The sequence below is a fragment of the Solenopsis invicta genome, chromosome 13 (genome assembly GCF_016802725.1).
Source record: "Solenopsis invicta isolate M01_SB chromosome 13, UNIL_Sinv_3.0, whole genome shotgun sequence".
NCBI lineage: Eukaryota > Metazoa > Arthropoda > Insecta > Hymenoptera > Formicidae > Solenopsis > Solenopsis invicta.
In genome coordinates, this window is record NC_052676.1 from 1525979 (window position 1) to 1541237 (window position 15259).

The 15259-nt window shown below is 32.8% G+C and overlaps 2 protein-coding genes across 6 annotated transcripts in view; one reads left to right on the plus strand and one right to left on the minus strand.

The window, feature by feature from the left end:
• Positions 1 to 15259, minus strand: part of LOC105208165 (low-density lipoprotein receptor-related protein 6) — a 37467-nt gene that overhangs the window by 12413 nt on the left and 9795 nt on the right. For 3 of the 5 annotated variants that reach the window (XM_011177929.3, XM_011177928.3, XM_039456610.1), the window contains exons 7-12: positions 14310 to 14594; positions 12778 to 13999; positions 11975 to 12425; positions 11509 to 11824; positions 11050 to 11276; positions 7300 to 10827 (exon numbers count right to left, since the gene is read on the minus strand). In XM_011177929.3, the coding sequence (XP_011176231.1) occupies positions 10454 to 10827; positions 11050 to 11276; positions 11509 to 11824; positions 11975 to 12425; positions 12778 to 13999; positions 14310 to 14594 (2875 nt within the window). In that variant the 3' untranslated portion in view covers positions 7300 to 10453. Of the gene's footprint in view, positions 1 to 7299; positions 10828 to 11049; positions 11277 to 11508; positions 11825 to 11974; positions 12426 to 12777; positions 14000 to 14309; positions 14595 to 15259 lie in introns of those variants that run through there. The other 2 variants (XM_039456611.1, XM_039456607.1) reach the window with 2 other exon arrangements.
• LOC105208150 (probable tubulin polyglutamylase TTLL1) lies at positions 2074 to 10668 on the plus strand. Its single transcript, XM_011177927.3, has 10 exons — positions 2074 to 3147; positions 3907 to 4038; positions 4126 to 4191; positions 4504 to 4682; positions 4971 to 5157; positions 5280 to 5481; positions 5857 to 6087; positions 6446 to 6555; positions 6638 to 6795; positions 10446 to 10668. The coding sequence occupies exons 1-9, from the start codon at positions 3080 to 3082 to the stop codon at positions 6774 to 6776; spliced, it is 1314 nt and encodes a 437-aa protein (XP_011176229.1). The 5' UTR covers positions 2074 to 3079; the 3' UTR covers positions 6777 to 6795; positions 10446 to 10668.

Genomic DNA, 15259 nt, shown 5'->3' on the forward strand with positions numbered 1-15259 from the left:
GGTGTTAATTTAAAATTTAAGATTATTGCGATGTAGACTACTGCATAATTACGTTGTCATTATTTGTACATCGTGTACGTATATACAGAGTGATTATTAATGAATGTCCCCACTTTTTACCATAGGAGCACGCATTTGTAATTTCTAATATAATAATATGTTAGAAATACGTGTCCGGTAAATCATGGTAAAAAGTGAGGACATTCATTAATAATCATTCTGTATGTACATATTCTATCGCTCAAAAATATTAATCCACTTTGAATTTTATATTTTCTTTTTATGCCTAATTCCGTTCGATTTCTGTTGTATTCTCTTTATATACGTAAAATGTAATATTTTTAGCCATGAAGATTATTATTAAGTCCAATGTTTTGTATATTCGTTATGAGACTGGCCGATTATATTAGTATTGTTTACTTTCTTCTATAATTTAAAAATACAAAAACATGAAAGAAGATCAAAATTTATTTTTTTTTTAAATTCTCTCACGAGAATTCATTTATTTCATTAAAAAAGACAAAAAAAATTTATATATATATATATATATATATATATATATATATATACATACACACATATATGTATGATATCAAGAGGTTGCGACATTGAACACGTGCTAAAACAACGCGTTAGCGAAATGTTTATCATATGAATGTGATAGGCATACAATGATAATGAATAATCCCAATAGTTAAACACGTGATTTAGCATGTTCGGAACTGTACAAGTTGTTGAAAAGTTGCTGTCAATTTGCGTAATCGGAATCATGGGCGACATGATAACAATAAAATATCATCAATTTATAAAATTTCAAGAGTACACGTTGAGGATTAATAATGCGTCGTATTAGTAGCAAAGTAATGACACGTGTGATATCTAACTTTTTACACATGTTGCAAAATATTTGCTGAAAATGTTGAAGTTTTTTAATTGTAGCTTGTTGCTAACAAAGTATTGACAATAAGAAATTGTCACCCACGAACAGTACGCTGCACCGTCGATAAATAAACGCAGTGGAACTGGATCTGTAATATAAATGTTGAATAAATACTTTATTAAACATTAGGTCTATGTCAATGCAGCAGTTCTTTGGGCTAAATGATAAATTTTAATTTTTACCATCTCCAACTTATTCAAACTGCGCGTCGCAAATATTCATCTGGCTTGAATTAAAATCATGTGGCTGGAAATATTAATGTTTTAAAAGGATGCATTTATAGGAATTCGCCTCCTGTAAAGCTGCAAAGCTGTAAAGAATTCGTATTTAAAATATTACTTATAATAAATATTATTAATATTATTATTCTTTATTTAAACTATTACCATGCTAAATGTGCAATACTTCATGCAATATTTCTACATTATACTTTAAAAATTATTATGCATTTTTGAAAACATGTATGTACATGGATTAATTATAATATATATCTAAATATTTTATATACATAATACAGCTAAAATATTTTTTTTCAATTATTGCGATAGAATTAATCAGTTTACACTGCTTATAAAGAAGGAAATGTTCAATTACATATGAAATACGGAACATCTGATATTGACGTACATCTTCCTTTGTTTTCACTACAGGTTTTTGGTTAATACATTTATATCTATATCTACATATAATGTATATATATGCAGTATATGCATATTGCATGTCTGCTAATTGATGTACAAACAATTATTCGTGATTCTTAATACAATTTCTTTCTAAATTTAATTTTACAAATATGCTACTAAGATGATGCGCCACATAAGTTATAATTTTGCCGAAATATTATTTGGAGATTAATTGGACAAACAGTGTCAATCTTATAAAAGGTTAATATTCATACACATCTAAGTATTGTTTAAGCTTATTAGTTATATTATTTAAGTAAATTATATATTTCTTCTGTATAAGCTTTAATTTTGATTTTTATTTGCGTAATGATCTGAATCGAAAGTCTTTTTTTGTTAAATTAAATTATTTTAAAAACTCTTTTGCTTTCAAGAAAGATTTATAAATAAAATAATAATGGGGACATGAATCCATTCGATTTTAAAATAATAAATAGCTTATTTCGTATTTCAATAAATTTCTTATTCGAATTCATTTGAATATAAAAATACTTGGAGATTCTAAATAAGCGAACTCTAAAGTGAACTCTAATAAGTTAAAACGAATTGTAATGTTCAATTGATTTAAATTTATTTTATTTTGCTGGGAGAATGTACGTCAAATGTTCCGAATCTCATTTGTAATTATTTAACCTTTTCTTCTTTATGCTTACGGAAAAAAAATACAATGCAAAAAATTACTGGTATGCACTGAGAGAAAAAATGTAGTGGTGGCAACTATAAAGAGACAACAAATTTGGTTAATAGAATTTATAATATATAGTTAAGCCGAACTATATTATAGAACTATAATCTATTACAACCAAGTTAATGGTTAAGAAAACTAATAAAAAATAGTTGTAATTAGTATATTATATAGTATATTACAACAATTTTGTATTAATTCTCATAAGCATTAATAACTTATGTTGCAATAATTATGTTATAGTTTACTTAACTATATATTATAATTCTATTAACAAAATTTGTATGGTTAGCCCCTTATAGTTACTACTACAATTTTTTCTCTCGGTGTATTATTGAAGAACTGCAGTTTCTCAATATACTAATAATTTTTTTCGTATTCTTGTAGATTTTTTTCTATACCAGGATACCAGACAATGTAAGTTGATTAATTCTATTGCAATTACAATCTTAGATAATTTTTTAATTTGTCTTTAAGTTTGAAATTTATGAAAAAAACTTTACAATGATAAAAAAAAATATATACGACAATAGTACAGCGTTTACGACTTCAAACTTATATTTAATAAAAGATCTTTAAAACAAATATTTGTTTATTCAAAAATTTTATCGTATCGTAAAAAATACATTTAGCAAAAGTTTAACACACTGTCTTTCATTCAAATTAGAATTATAGCTGAAAAGAACAAACCTTTTGTGTAACTTGGGTTGAAGTGTCGGTTAACGACCGTATCGATCAAACGATGCGATTTGTAATTAAAGTATCAAGAACATGGCATCGAATGTGGCCGCGGAAACCAAACGAACTGTCAACCCAAATGCTTGCGCTGTTTATGGCAGGTAAATGAAATTCATGACAATTAAGTACAAACTATGCTGTTCGAGATGGTTAAAGGACCATTGTTGAAAACATTTAAAGATATCCGCTAAGGTTCCAGAAATTTCAGACTCATCGATCTGCAATGAATGCTTCTAGAGCTCATTTTCCAACTATAATATCTGGAACTTTCATTCGGGAAAAAAATAGTTTATTCGAATTTATTGCGTATTCTCTAATTTATTTCTTTGTACATCTCTTTATTTATTTCTTTATTTATCTCTTCAGAAATCGAACGAATCTTCTATAGTTTCTAGCAAAATTTGTTTCTTTGGCAAAAGCCATAAATGAAAAAGTATAAATTAATTTCTGTATCTCATTTATCTTACAATTTTTATTATATATTTTTTAGTTTGATTTTTGTTTAATAAAATTTGCAATTTGTCAAATAAATTTGTAATTGTGCATCAAGAATCGCAATTGACTCTCATTAGCCTTCTTTATCATTATTTTTAATTCTAGAAAGTCTTTTTATAATTTTATTGTTATATATTTTCATTATCTCTTATCCATAATTAACTTATGAATTACAATTATTTTATAAACATCTTTTTTAAGACAATTTAAAAGTATAAGATTTTATCCTTACTTTGCAATAGCTTCTTGCAATAGTTAGCTTTGAGTTACATATAATTACGCTAGATAATAATCTCTTAATATAAAAATATTAGTGTTGATTGTTTCCTGTGGCCACGAAAAGAAAACTGATCACATGATTATAGAGTGCCATCGGTCGGGATGGATCGAACAAGAATCACATTTTGCACGGACGTGGATAAATCTGTGATTGTACACAACTTCGAGAAACGCGGCTGGACGCAGGTTGGTCCAGAAGATGATTGGAACTTTTACTGGTAATCATAAATCGTGACACGTATAAGATTTGCACATTACTTAGGAACTCATTATTTATTTATTTGATATTTTATTATTTATTGCAGGGCCGTTACGCTATCCTGCAGGAACATCTTCAGCATTGAAACTGGATACAGGATGGATGATAATCAGTAAGATCTTCTAACCGGAGATGTTGATTATTAATAATGAAATTTAAAAAATCTTGTTTAAAAATTTACTACTCCAAAGTGTCTTTCAAAAAAATGGACAGACTGTGCGTGTTTTAAATTTTTAATTCTTCAAACACATTAAATTCTTGTTTTTTAAAATGATGTTTCTTATATATAAAAATTGTAAATATTTAATTAAAAATTAATACTACACACATTTTAAAAAATCGATATAACATATTAAAGGAAGTTTTGCAAATTTCCGTTTTATTAGAGACATAACATTTTCAGAAAAAAATTTGTTTATGCTAGAATCATCAATCACTTCCCGAATCATTATGAACTCACGCGTAAGGATCTTCTAGTGAAGAACATTAAGCGGTATCGAAAGGATTTGGAGCGAGAGGGAAATCCTTTGGCGGAGCGCGTGGAGGGTCCAGGCAAATATCTATACCTCGACTTTATACCGGTGACTTTCGTCTTACCCGCGGGTGAGGGTCGTACTCTTTACATCCTTAAAAATTATATTATTTAATTGGAAATGTAATTTCTTGATGAAATTTAGTACGATTGTTAAAAAAACTTGATCTTAAATTGATTAAATTCAAATCTTTATATATTTAACTTAAATACATAAAATGCTACAATTTAAACATTTATATGTTTAATTGAAATATATAAATACTTGAACTGAAGAAATTCAATATGATTATATTGAAAAATTAAGTTGGCAACTTTCTTTCTCAGTGTGGTCTTACAATGCATATATTATGCCGTAGATTACAATATGTTTGTGGAAGAATATCGCAAGTCCCCGCAGAGCACCTGGATCATGAAGCCATGCGGCAAATCGCAGGGCGCCGGGATATTCCTCATCAACAAGCTGAGCAAGTTGAAGAAGTGGTCACGCGAGGCGAAAACACCATTCAATCCAAACTTGACAAAAGAGTCGTATGTCATATCCAGGTAATACGATTTTAATCAAAGACATTTCGATATTATATCCTTCACGAGAATCTCGCGATAAAAATGATTAACAAGATTCAATGCTGATGATTCTTTTCTTTTTGGACCATTTTCCATGGCAGATATATCGACAATCCGCTGCTGATCGGCAGCAAGAAATTCGATCTCCGATTGTACGTCCTCATCACGTCATTTCGGCCGCTCAAAGCGTATCTCTTTAAATTAGGATTCTGCCGATTCTGCACCGTCAAATACGATACCAGCGTTCAAGAGCTTGACAACATGTACGTGCATCTGACAAATGTATCCGTGCAAAAGCATGGTGTATGTATCACATACACTTATCAAATTATTCACGAAATTCGATTTGATTTCACAAATGCTTATTTCGCACTTTTAATTTTTTTTTCTTTTATTATAGAAAAATTACCTGAAAATTGTTAATATGAAAGAAATTCTCAACATGTTTTTTTACTTAATAAAATTCATAATATTCTTGTAAACAGAAAAAAATGTTAATGGATTGAATCCAATTAACTCAATTGAATATATTTTAAATAGTAAGAATAGAATTAATCATTTCAACTCTGTCACCGATTAAAATAGATTGCGTGGATCCGCGAAAATTTCTTTTCTAATGTGGATTCCGTAAATATTTTTCGCGTATATCAGCGTGAAAATCAAATAAAAAAATTTCAGGATGAATATAACAGCAAGCATGGCGGTAAGCTGAGCGTACAGAATCTGCGTCTGTACTTGGAGAGCACACGCGGAAAAGCAGTCACGGAGAAGCTATTTGCCAACATCTCCTGGTGCATCGTGCACTCGTTAAAAGCGGTAGCACCAGTAATGGCGAACGACCGGCACTGTTTCGAGTGTTACGGATATGACATCATCATCGACAACAAGTTAAAACCGTGGCTGATCGAGGTGCGTCGTTTTCTTCGTATAGTAATTCATGACCTAGCAAACGGAAATGAATACAAATGAAATAAAAATTGCAGTTATTTTAATTCATTTTAATTTACTCGAGTCCGCGCTTTAAAAATTTTCGAATATTTTTGCATTCGAATCAATTAAAATACGAATTAAATGAATTCATGTATTGTGTTGAATTCCAATGTGTTCATATCCATGTTATTTTTTTATTCAAATGAATGCGAAAAATCTGAAACGCAAATTTTAAAATGTTGAAATAAATTTATTTCTATCCGTTTCAAATCATTTTCTTTTGCTGGGTGATATCAAGTTTCGTAAAATATCTAGATTTTGATTCTATTTTTTTCAGGTAAATGCCTCGCCATCTCTCACATCCACGACGGTAAACGACAGAATCTTAAAGTATAAATTAATCGATAACATCGTGTCGGTGGTCCTGCCTCCGGATGGTATGCCTGAGTAAGTATACAATATTTGCCGGGAAAAAAGAAAATCTCAAATAATTTACGAGATTAATTTGCCATTAATTTGGTCCAAACAGCGTGAAATGGAACAAATTACCTTCCCCGGAAGCTTTGGGTAACTTCGAATTACTGCTGGACGAGGAGTTGGCGGTTCAGGACGAGAGGGAATGTTCATCGAGCAAGTATCGTGCTTCTTCGTTCAACAAGTGGAAATAAATCTCATACATCAGGGCCGGTAAGTAACATGTTACATGAGAATTACTAGAAACACTGTTACTGTTACTTTTTTGGAGTAACGATCATTATCTTTCTCTATCTTTAGTAACGCTAACGTATCTACATTTTTACAAAGACAGTAATGAATTTTATCGTTACTTTATATAAATGTACAATACATGCTTATGGACATGCATATTCCGATTAACAAACACCTCTATAAATTTATATTTGAAGGTATAAGACAATGTAGTCACTCTAAAGAAATTTTTTTACACAATTTTTCCTCAAAATTTCGTTACTTTTTAAGATTAGTAACAAATAACGGTAACGAGTTTTATAAAAAGTATTTTTACAAAAAAGTAACGTTTCCAGCCCATCATTATTCGCTCCAATTACTTTTTAAAATTCCATCTGGATCGTTTCGAAGCAATGGTATTAGATAAATAATGGGCGCGTGTCCACTATTAAATATATTTCGCTCTGTATTGAAGAGTCAAGAAAAAAATCTTCCTAGGAGAGATTTACGTTAACAAACAGGTTTATTCACTGTATAAATATGCTACATAATAGACTACGCAAGAGGACGCACGCGCGCGTCAATTGCGAAATGTAAAAATAATATAGGCAGTAATATATACTTTTCTTTCAGTCTTTCGCGCGTGTGAAATGAAAAATAATAGTTTATTAGTACGTTCTTCTTTTTTTTCTTTTCTCTCAAAAAGGCCGTTTCGAAATCGCAATGCGACGTAGAAGTCCTTGCGATCCGTTTGCGTATTTTGTACAGGTTGATACGATTACGCGTATCATACAGAACTACAATTCGTACAATTTATGGCACAGTTTCCCGAAATTCAGCGATTGCGCTTAAAGCGCTGGACGAACGAACGGCGAATGCGAGATTCGGAAGTCGAGTTGAAGTTCGAAAGATATCTTGACATTTTTATTTCCATGAATAATAGGCAGGTATAAAGATTATTCGTCTTTATCTGGGGGGACAACAGGAAAAGAGAGAAAAGAGATTTTCTAATCAAAACGGAAGGCTGAAAAAATCTCGACTTCTATACAACCAACAGCGGAACTTTCTCGCACCTATGTTTCTTCACTAACATAATTCTCCTGGTGTTTTCCTCGGAGAAAGAACTTACAGTAGGAGAGCGGTAAAAACTATTCTACGATATGTTCTTTGCTTTTTGTTTCTTGCTTTTTGCTCAGAGGATGCGAAAAAAAGTTCTGCATATCTGATTTCGCGTTCGTCGCTCATTCGCTCGCTGTATATCTTCGCTTTTACAGGAACGAATATGTGCGTTAAAGATACGCCGTTTCTGTATCAACATGGTATATACATGACGCGTATGGCGCGCAATTACAATGTAAACGTTACACGTTCATATGAATTGATTAGTGCTACAAAGATTTCGCATAATCTTTGTGTCATTATATCTAGTCTGTGTGAGAGTGTAGGTGTACGTGTATGAAGAGAGACGAATATGATTTGTCATTGAAGTCTCGTAAATATCTTCGTAAGATAACGATAACGGTCGAACGAATGAATAAAATATTAACAGGAAACGTAGTAAAAATACTTTATGGCAGGAAGGCGCTCTTTTTCCTTTTTGCGCCCACAAACTCGTTAGGGAATTTACAAATACGATATATGTGAAACCGTCACCTTTTTAGAGCAAAAAAAAAACGGAAAATGTCAAATTTAATAAAATATATGAGACGCGCAGCCTTTGGTTAACTGCCACATCGAATTAAATTATGAATAACATATACACATTGCTGTTAACGATCATGATAATAATAATAATAATTAATAATAATAATAATAATAATAATAATATGATATTCTTCGATATCACAATTAATACAAATAAATGCACGTCTATAAAGTACTTGCAGAAAATAAAAAAGAGGCGTCCACCGAGATAGAATATTCCGCCTTAACTCTTTAAGTTATAGACATGTACATTGGTTTCTTTGTTACACGTATAATGTATTGCAAACGTAATTTCATAGAAACTACGCTTAAACTACATATTTACATTACAATATTTGCTGCAATATGATTTTTTTTTCTCTGTACATTACGAACTATAAAAATGTATAGCAGGCACAAATGGTATAGTTATTACAAATTGAACTCTGTTACGAAATATGCCGAGAATTCTTTCCCCCCTATATAATCTAATAAAAAAATTTAGTTTACATCCTATGAATACAAATATGTTCAATATCATAATTGTTATACAGAACATAATTAACGAATATAATTAATTAATGTAAATAATAAATATAATGAATTAATGAATATAATTATTTGCTAAACGCGGATTAAAATCTTTCACTGCACCTATGCAAAAGACAGAGCAATAACATACTTTTTTCTCGCTTTGTCTATGTGAAAATGATACAGGGCAGCACGTTCCAGTATGCAGAGTCCAATGGATTATTAATATACATATAAGTAAATCTTATGCGAATAATAATAATGTTTCTCTATCACTCTAAAAATCTTGCCACTCGTTGTTTTAAATTTAACTCATTAAGGCCATTGCAATAATATAATACATAATGTAATTATATTATATAATTGTATAATATAATTATATATGATTTTATCATACATAATTATATGCAAAATAATACTAATTATAATATAAATTTAAATTAAACTACGACTGTTCTAACAGTCTTAGCTTAATATTATTATTATTATTATTATATCAAAATGTAAAATTATTTCTCTGAAAATTCTATTACGTTACGAAGTCAGAAGATTGAAAAGGAAGATTGTATCTATAAAATTATTTTCTTTCCGTAATAGAAGTTTTCTAAAAATGACCTTAATAAATTAATGACAGTTTTGGAAGAATTCGTAAATTCAGTCTAAAGTATGGTATAATCTCATAAATTATTATCAAATTTCATCCAAGATTAAAAAACTCGTGAAACAAGAGGTGACACGAGAAATATCTTAGATAAGATTTAGCTCCGCCCCATTCTATTTGTACAATTCACCTTAATCCTTCATACGAATTATACACACTGATCTTATAAGAATTAGCATTTCTGACGAAACCATTCGTTATTATGATAACGAGTAATTAAAGAGCGAATTCAATTAATACACTGCAGATTAAAGCAAGTTGTGTGTGTGTGTGTTTGTATTATGTATAGAGTGTATGTATATGCTATTCTGAGTGTAAAAAAAATTTATATATAGATGTAAAGAATATATAAACAAGCGCTTTATAAATAAAATACTGCAATGCATTCTATTAAACGATGTGATAATCCGTGTCGAGCATTTAAATTCAGTTGCTTGTTTTTCATACATTTTTATATAAATTAATGTACAACAGTCTTCAATATGTATCAGTGTGCGCTAGCGCATCCACTTGAATTCGCTATATGGCAGAAATATATTGCTTTAAAAGCTAATATATTTTTGTCATATTTCTCTTATATTGTTCCGTAAGAACTACCATTAAATTCTCAGTTATTATCTGTCTGAGCGCTTTCATTAAAACTTCTATGCGCAATGGTCGAGTTAATTGACCATAAAATTTAAATATCGGCAACAACAGTGGCGTTGAGAGAAATACTGAAATAAGATAAATACAAAAGTAAAAGCACCAAAATTTTATTCGTCTTTACCTTCAGGACTCTTCTCAAGGCACCGGCGACGGTGGTGGCGGTAGGGGACTGAAATAAGTGGACGATCTGGAGCTTGGGGACGGTGGACAGCTGATCGCCGCGTCACTGTGATAGACGGAACGTGGGGTGGGCGGTGGCGGAAATGGTTCGCTCTCGTAACGATAGCGCGCCGGATAATTGCTATCCGACTCGTCGCAGACGTCGGTGCTACACGGAGTCGGTGGTGGCGGTTGATTGATACTCCGATAGTGCCGATATGGCTTATAACGCGACGCATTGCTACTCGAGCAACGCGTCGAGCTGACGATCGTAGCTGGACTTGGAGGCGGATTTAGAGTCTCCTGAGGATATCCACCAGCGGAGCTTCCTCTGGTAGAACTTGACGCACCTGCGAGGATAGAACATAAAAATTATGGATGGTAAATTAATAATATAACGAGTCTTTTTTTACACGTGTAAAACTTTTCTAAGCTTAAAAGAATGTTTTATTATAAAAAATATCATAAAAATGAAAACTGCGAATATATATAAAAATATTTTTTAGATTCTTATATATATTTTTTAGATTTTATTCCAATTAGAGAACTTTTATCTCTCAAAGATACGCTACCTGTAATGTGACTGCGATCATAACTAGAACCGAGACTGCTTCCATTTAACATGGACATTCTTACAGCTTCCATTCCGACCTTGAGACCTCCGCTTGATCCTGCATCTTTCCTATTCTTCTGCGAAACAAACATCGGCTTGACCATTCTATTATTGCTAGGTTTTGGCGACAGCGGATCTCCCGCCGAATCGTGTAATATGTCAGGCAGACCCTCGTTTCCGGTAAATCTATAATAATATAATAATGAATATTTTCTTGTCTATTATAAAAGGTTTATTTCTATATTAAAGATTATTTAAAAATCTTAAAATTATTGAATTTTAAACTTAAAGTTTTCTAAAAAATATATTATAAACTAATATATATTTTAATAAAAATTGCCTTAAATCTGTATAATTTCATGCTAATAGATAATTTAATAAGTACAAATATATTTTGTTAACTTAATGTGATAATAACCTTTTGCGACAGTAGTAGTAGCTTAGAAGACCTGCTATAACCACGAATACCACTGCCAAAATAGTGATGATGTAAGTCACTTTGCTGGACTCGTTGATATCGGGTCCGGCATTCTGGCGGTGCGGATTGTGCGCACTGAGACAAATTGTTGGTAGCTCGTCGCTGCCGTCGGCACAGTCATCCCAGCCGTCGCACCGCAAATTCAGTGAAATGCAGACACCATTTCCGACACACTGAAATTGTCCGGGTTGACAGCATTGTGCCTCATCCGAACCATCCGGGCATTGCTGAGTTCCATCGCATACCCAAGACAATTCTGCGTAAAAATAAATACAGAATAATATATAATTCTTTTTTTATATATATTCGTGTATTGATATTTTTAATTATTCAACAAAGAGTGAGAGTGAGAGTGAGAGAGAGAGAGAGAGAGAGAGAGAGAGAGAGAGAAAGAAATTGTGCTTACCGATACAATGATTCTGACATCTGAATTGATCGCGAGAGCACACGGGACATCCCAGCTCGTCGCTACCATCTGAACAATCGGTTTGGCCGTCACATTTCCATATAGCTGGGATACAATCCTTGCTCACGGCCGCGTTCGGCGCGGCGCACGTGAAATGATCGTTTCCACAGACAGGCGCTGCACGACAAGTACGGCCGTCGTCAGACAAGACCAACGACTTTGGGCATGAGCAACGAGGTAACGTCGCAGTGGCCTCGTCGGCAATAGTACTGGTGCCAACGCAAAAGTGCGAGCAACCACCATAGTCATTGAACGGGCTGCACACGTGTGTCTCCATGAGCGAATCTTCAGGCATGTTGATCGCGATAAGATCCGTGAAGGACATACGACTCGTCACATGCATGCCTCGCCTAGTACTCCCGTCAAATGTCTTGTTAACTCGTTCAATTACCTACAAACATTTACGTGAGATAAACATATAAATTCTTACGTTATTCTAATCTCACACTTTACTATACAAATCTTGAGAGTCTGTTAACTCTCCAAAGTTGACGTAAAAATCTATAACACAGTTACTGATGCTGAATTTGTAAAATCCATTCAATTTATATTAACTAAAAAGCACTAATTAATTTCAAGAAACCAAAACGATATAACTTGTATTTAAGAATAATGAATACTAAGTTTATTTTAATAATAGTAATTTAAGATTTACAACTGATATCCAATAAATCCACCATCAGCTCCAGAAGATTAATAATCAAAGATAGATTCAAAATTGACGATAAAATATCATTACTGACCTGTGCATCACGATCGTACCAGTAGAGATAATCAAACAGGATAGCCAAATGCAATGCGGAGCCCTGCGTGGTGGAGGCCAGGAGCTTGCGATTGCCGCCTTCAAAATTGGAGCATTCAATATGCTTGCCAGACGCCCAGTAGACGATGTACATTGTAGTATCTACTGTCAAGCCGGTGGGCTGTTCCGATAAATCATTAGCAATCACGTGGCGCTCCTTGCCGTCCATCTTGCTGCGTATCACCCGCTTCTTGCCAACATCCGTCCAAAAGAGCAATCGCTGTTCCGAGTAAATCGCTAGATGACGCGGTTTCTCGCCATCACCTTTCACTACGACGCCGAGAGCCGAACCGTTATCCAGACGTGTGACATTGAGAGCATCGTTCGTCGAGCACGTCCAAAAAAGCAGCCTCCCGAGTGGGTCCAGCGCAAGGTCAAATAAATGACCATTTCCAATGGATACCACAACTGAGCTGCTGTGCTGTTGTTGAGTCCGGTTCTCTAAGGCACGACGAATCGTCACACGACCATCGATCCAGTAAACATGTTGCGTTACTGGATCGAACTCGATCGCGCGGACGTTTTTCAAACCTTGTATACGTAATGTCACGTCCGCGCAGTCAGTCGTCTGATCGGGTAAATAACGTGCGATCGTAGTCTTCAGACTGTAGATCATGAAATGTCGTGGTGCCATACAAGTTCGATTGTCTCGCGCTAGATTGTAATGTGTGGGACACGCACATCTGTGAGTGATGGATGTACCGTTGTTTAGACCCGGCAGAGCGATACAAAGATGGCTGCAATTGCCATTTGCAATCGCACATGGATTCGAACCGGCCTGACGCGAAGCGTGAAACACTTTTAGATCCGTCACCGACGCTAGATTAGTGTGGATCTTGGTGCGATTCGCCCCAGTGAGTTTGTCCGCTCTCTCGATATCACCTGTGTTCCAATCGGCCCAATAGATGTAGTCTCGATACTGCGTAACGCTGAACGGATAGACTATGTGATGCGAAATGATGGAATCCTTGCGTTGCGTCAGTAAATCGTAACAAACAATCGCAGGCGCAGAGATGTCTGCCCAGTACAATTTGCGACCCACATGGTCTATTGTCAAACCATTCGCTCGACCAATGTTCGAGACGATCACTTGCCGCTGCGTGCCATCTAACAAGGCCCTCTCAATGCTACCGGCATTACCCCATTCGGCCCAATATAGATGTCTGACAACAAATATGTTAAATAAGATTAACAATTTTATTTAACATCAATTAATCTTTAAATCAAAAATTTTTATACAATTATTTTTTATTGTATTTTTCATTTTATCACTAAAATTGTCACAAGAGATATCTTTTAGATGCTTTTTCTTTTTATGAAAAGTTTGTCAACTTATTAATTTCAAATCAATATAAATAAAAAAAACGAAATAAAAAAAAATAGATGAATATAATCAAACTACTGAAGCTATAAAGACTGTATAAAATTAAATTTAAAGGTATTTAATAGCGAAATAAGTTGCGCAAAACTCACCCTTTCTGAGGATCTACAGCCATGTTTTGAGGGTCAATAAGATTTTGCCACACAAGTATTTTCCTGCTACCTCCTTCTATTCTTATCATCTCTATTCTACGCGTGATCGTGTCGCTCCAATAAAGATTGTGCGCAATCCAATCGAATGCTATACCTTCTGGTGATTCTAAGCCGAGATCGACTATCTTTTCGATATCTGAACCATTTATGAAGACACGTGTGATGGTTTTTAGCTTAATATCCGTCCAATAAATGCGGTTCTCGGACAAGTCAAAGTCTATAGCGCTAGAAAAAGAGAAAAATAATGTTAGAAATAAACAACAGTTTAGACAATAAAAGAAAGAAAATTTAAGGAATGATTCTAGATGATAAAATCAAATAAAAATCAAAAATAACAAAATTGCGATGAAGGCTTCATTTTTTAAATTTATAACAGTTTAGATATTTATGTAAAGTACCTGCAGTACATACATGAATAATTACAAAACAAATTTAGCTTCCACCAAAATTTCGTTATTCTTGATTCTGAATAGAAATATTTACATAAAAACACATAAATATTTAAATATTACAATTAAAAAATAAAGTCTTAATTGTAATTTTGTTACTTTTAATTTTCGTCTTATTTTGTGATCTAAAATCTCTTCTTAAATTTTCTCTCATTTGTTATTGAACAATTTATACACAATATGTATCTGTCAAAAACTGTAATTAAATGAAATAGCTTGTCTCATTACATTAATAAATAGTCACAAATTTAACAGCTTAAATAATATTAACATAAATTAAACAGGAAATTAAAGAAACATAGCTACTTCAAAAAAATTTTTTAAAAAGAAAAGGGGAGCCTAAATTAGGCACATTTCTAATAAAAGGATATCCACTTTTTGTGTATACATGTTCTAAAAAAAATTCTAGTATGTTTTGTATCTAATTCTAATATTTATTTT

What these genes read in the sequence shown, in the direction of transcription:
- LOC105208150 (XM_011177927.3), top strand. Translation starts at nt 3,080, where the DNA reads ATGGCATCGAATGTGGCCGCGGAAACCAAACGAACTGTCAACCCAAAT. An exon ending in TACAGGATGGATGATAATCA is followed by an intron (nt 4,192 to 4,503) that starts GTAAGATCTTCT and finishes TGTTTATGCTAG; the next exon opens with AATCATCAATCACTTCCCGA. An exon ending in TAAAACCGTGGCTGATCGAG is followed by an intron (nt 6,088 to 6,445) that starts GTGCGTCGTTTT and finishes TATTTTTTTCAG; the next exon opens with GTAAATGCCTCGCCATCTCT.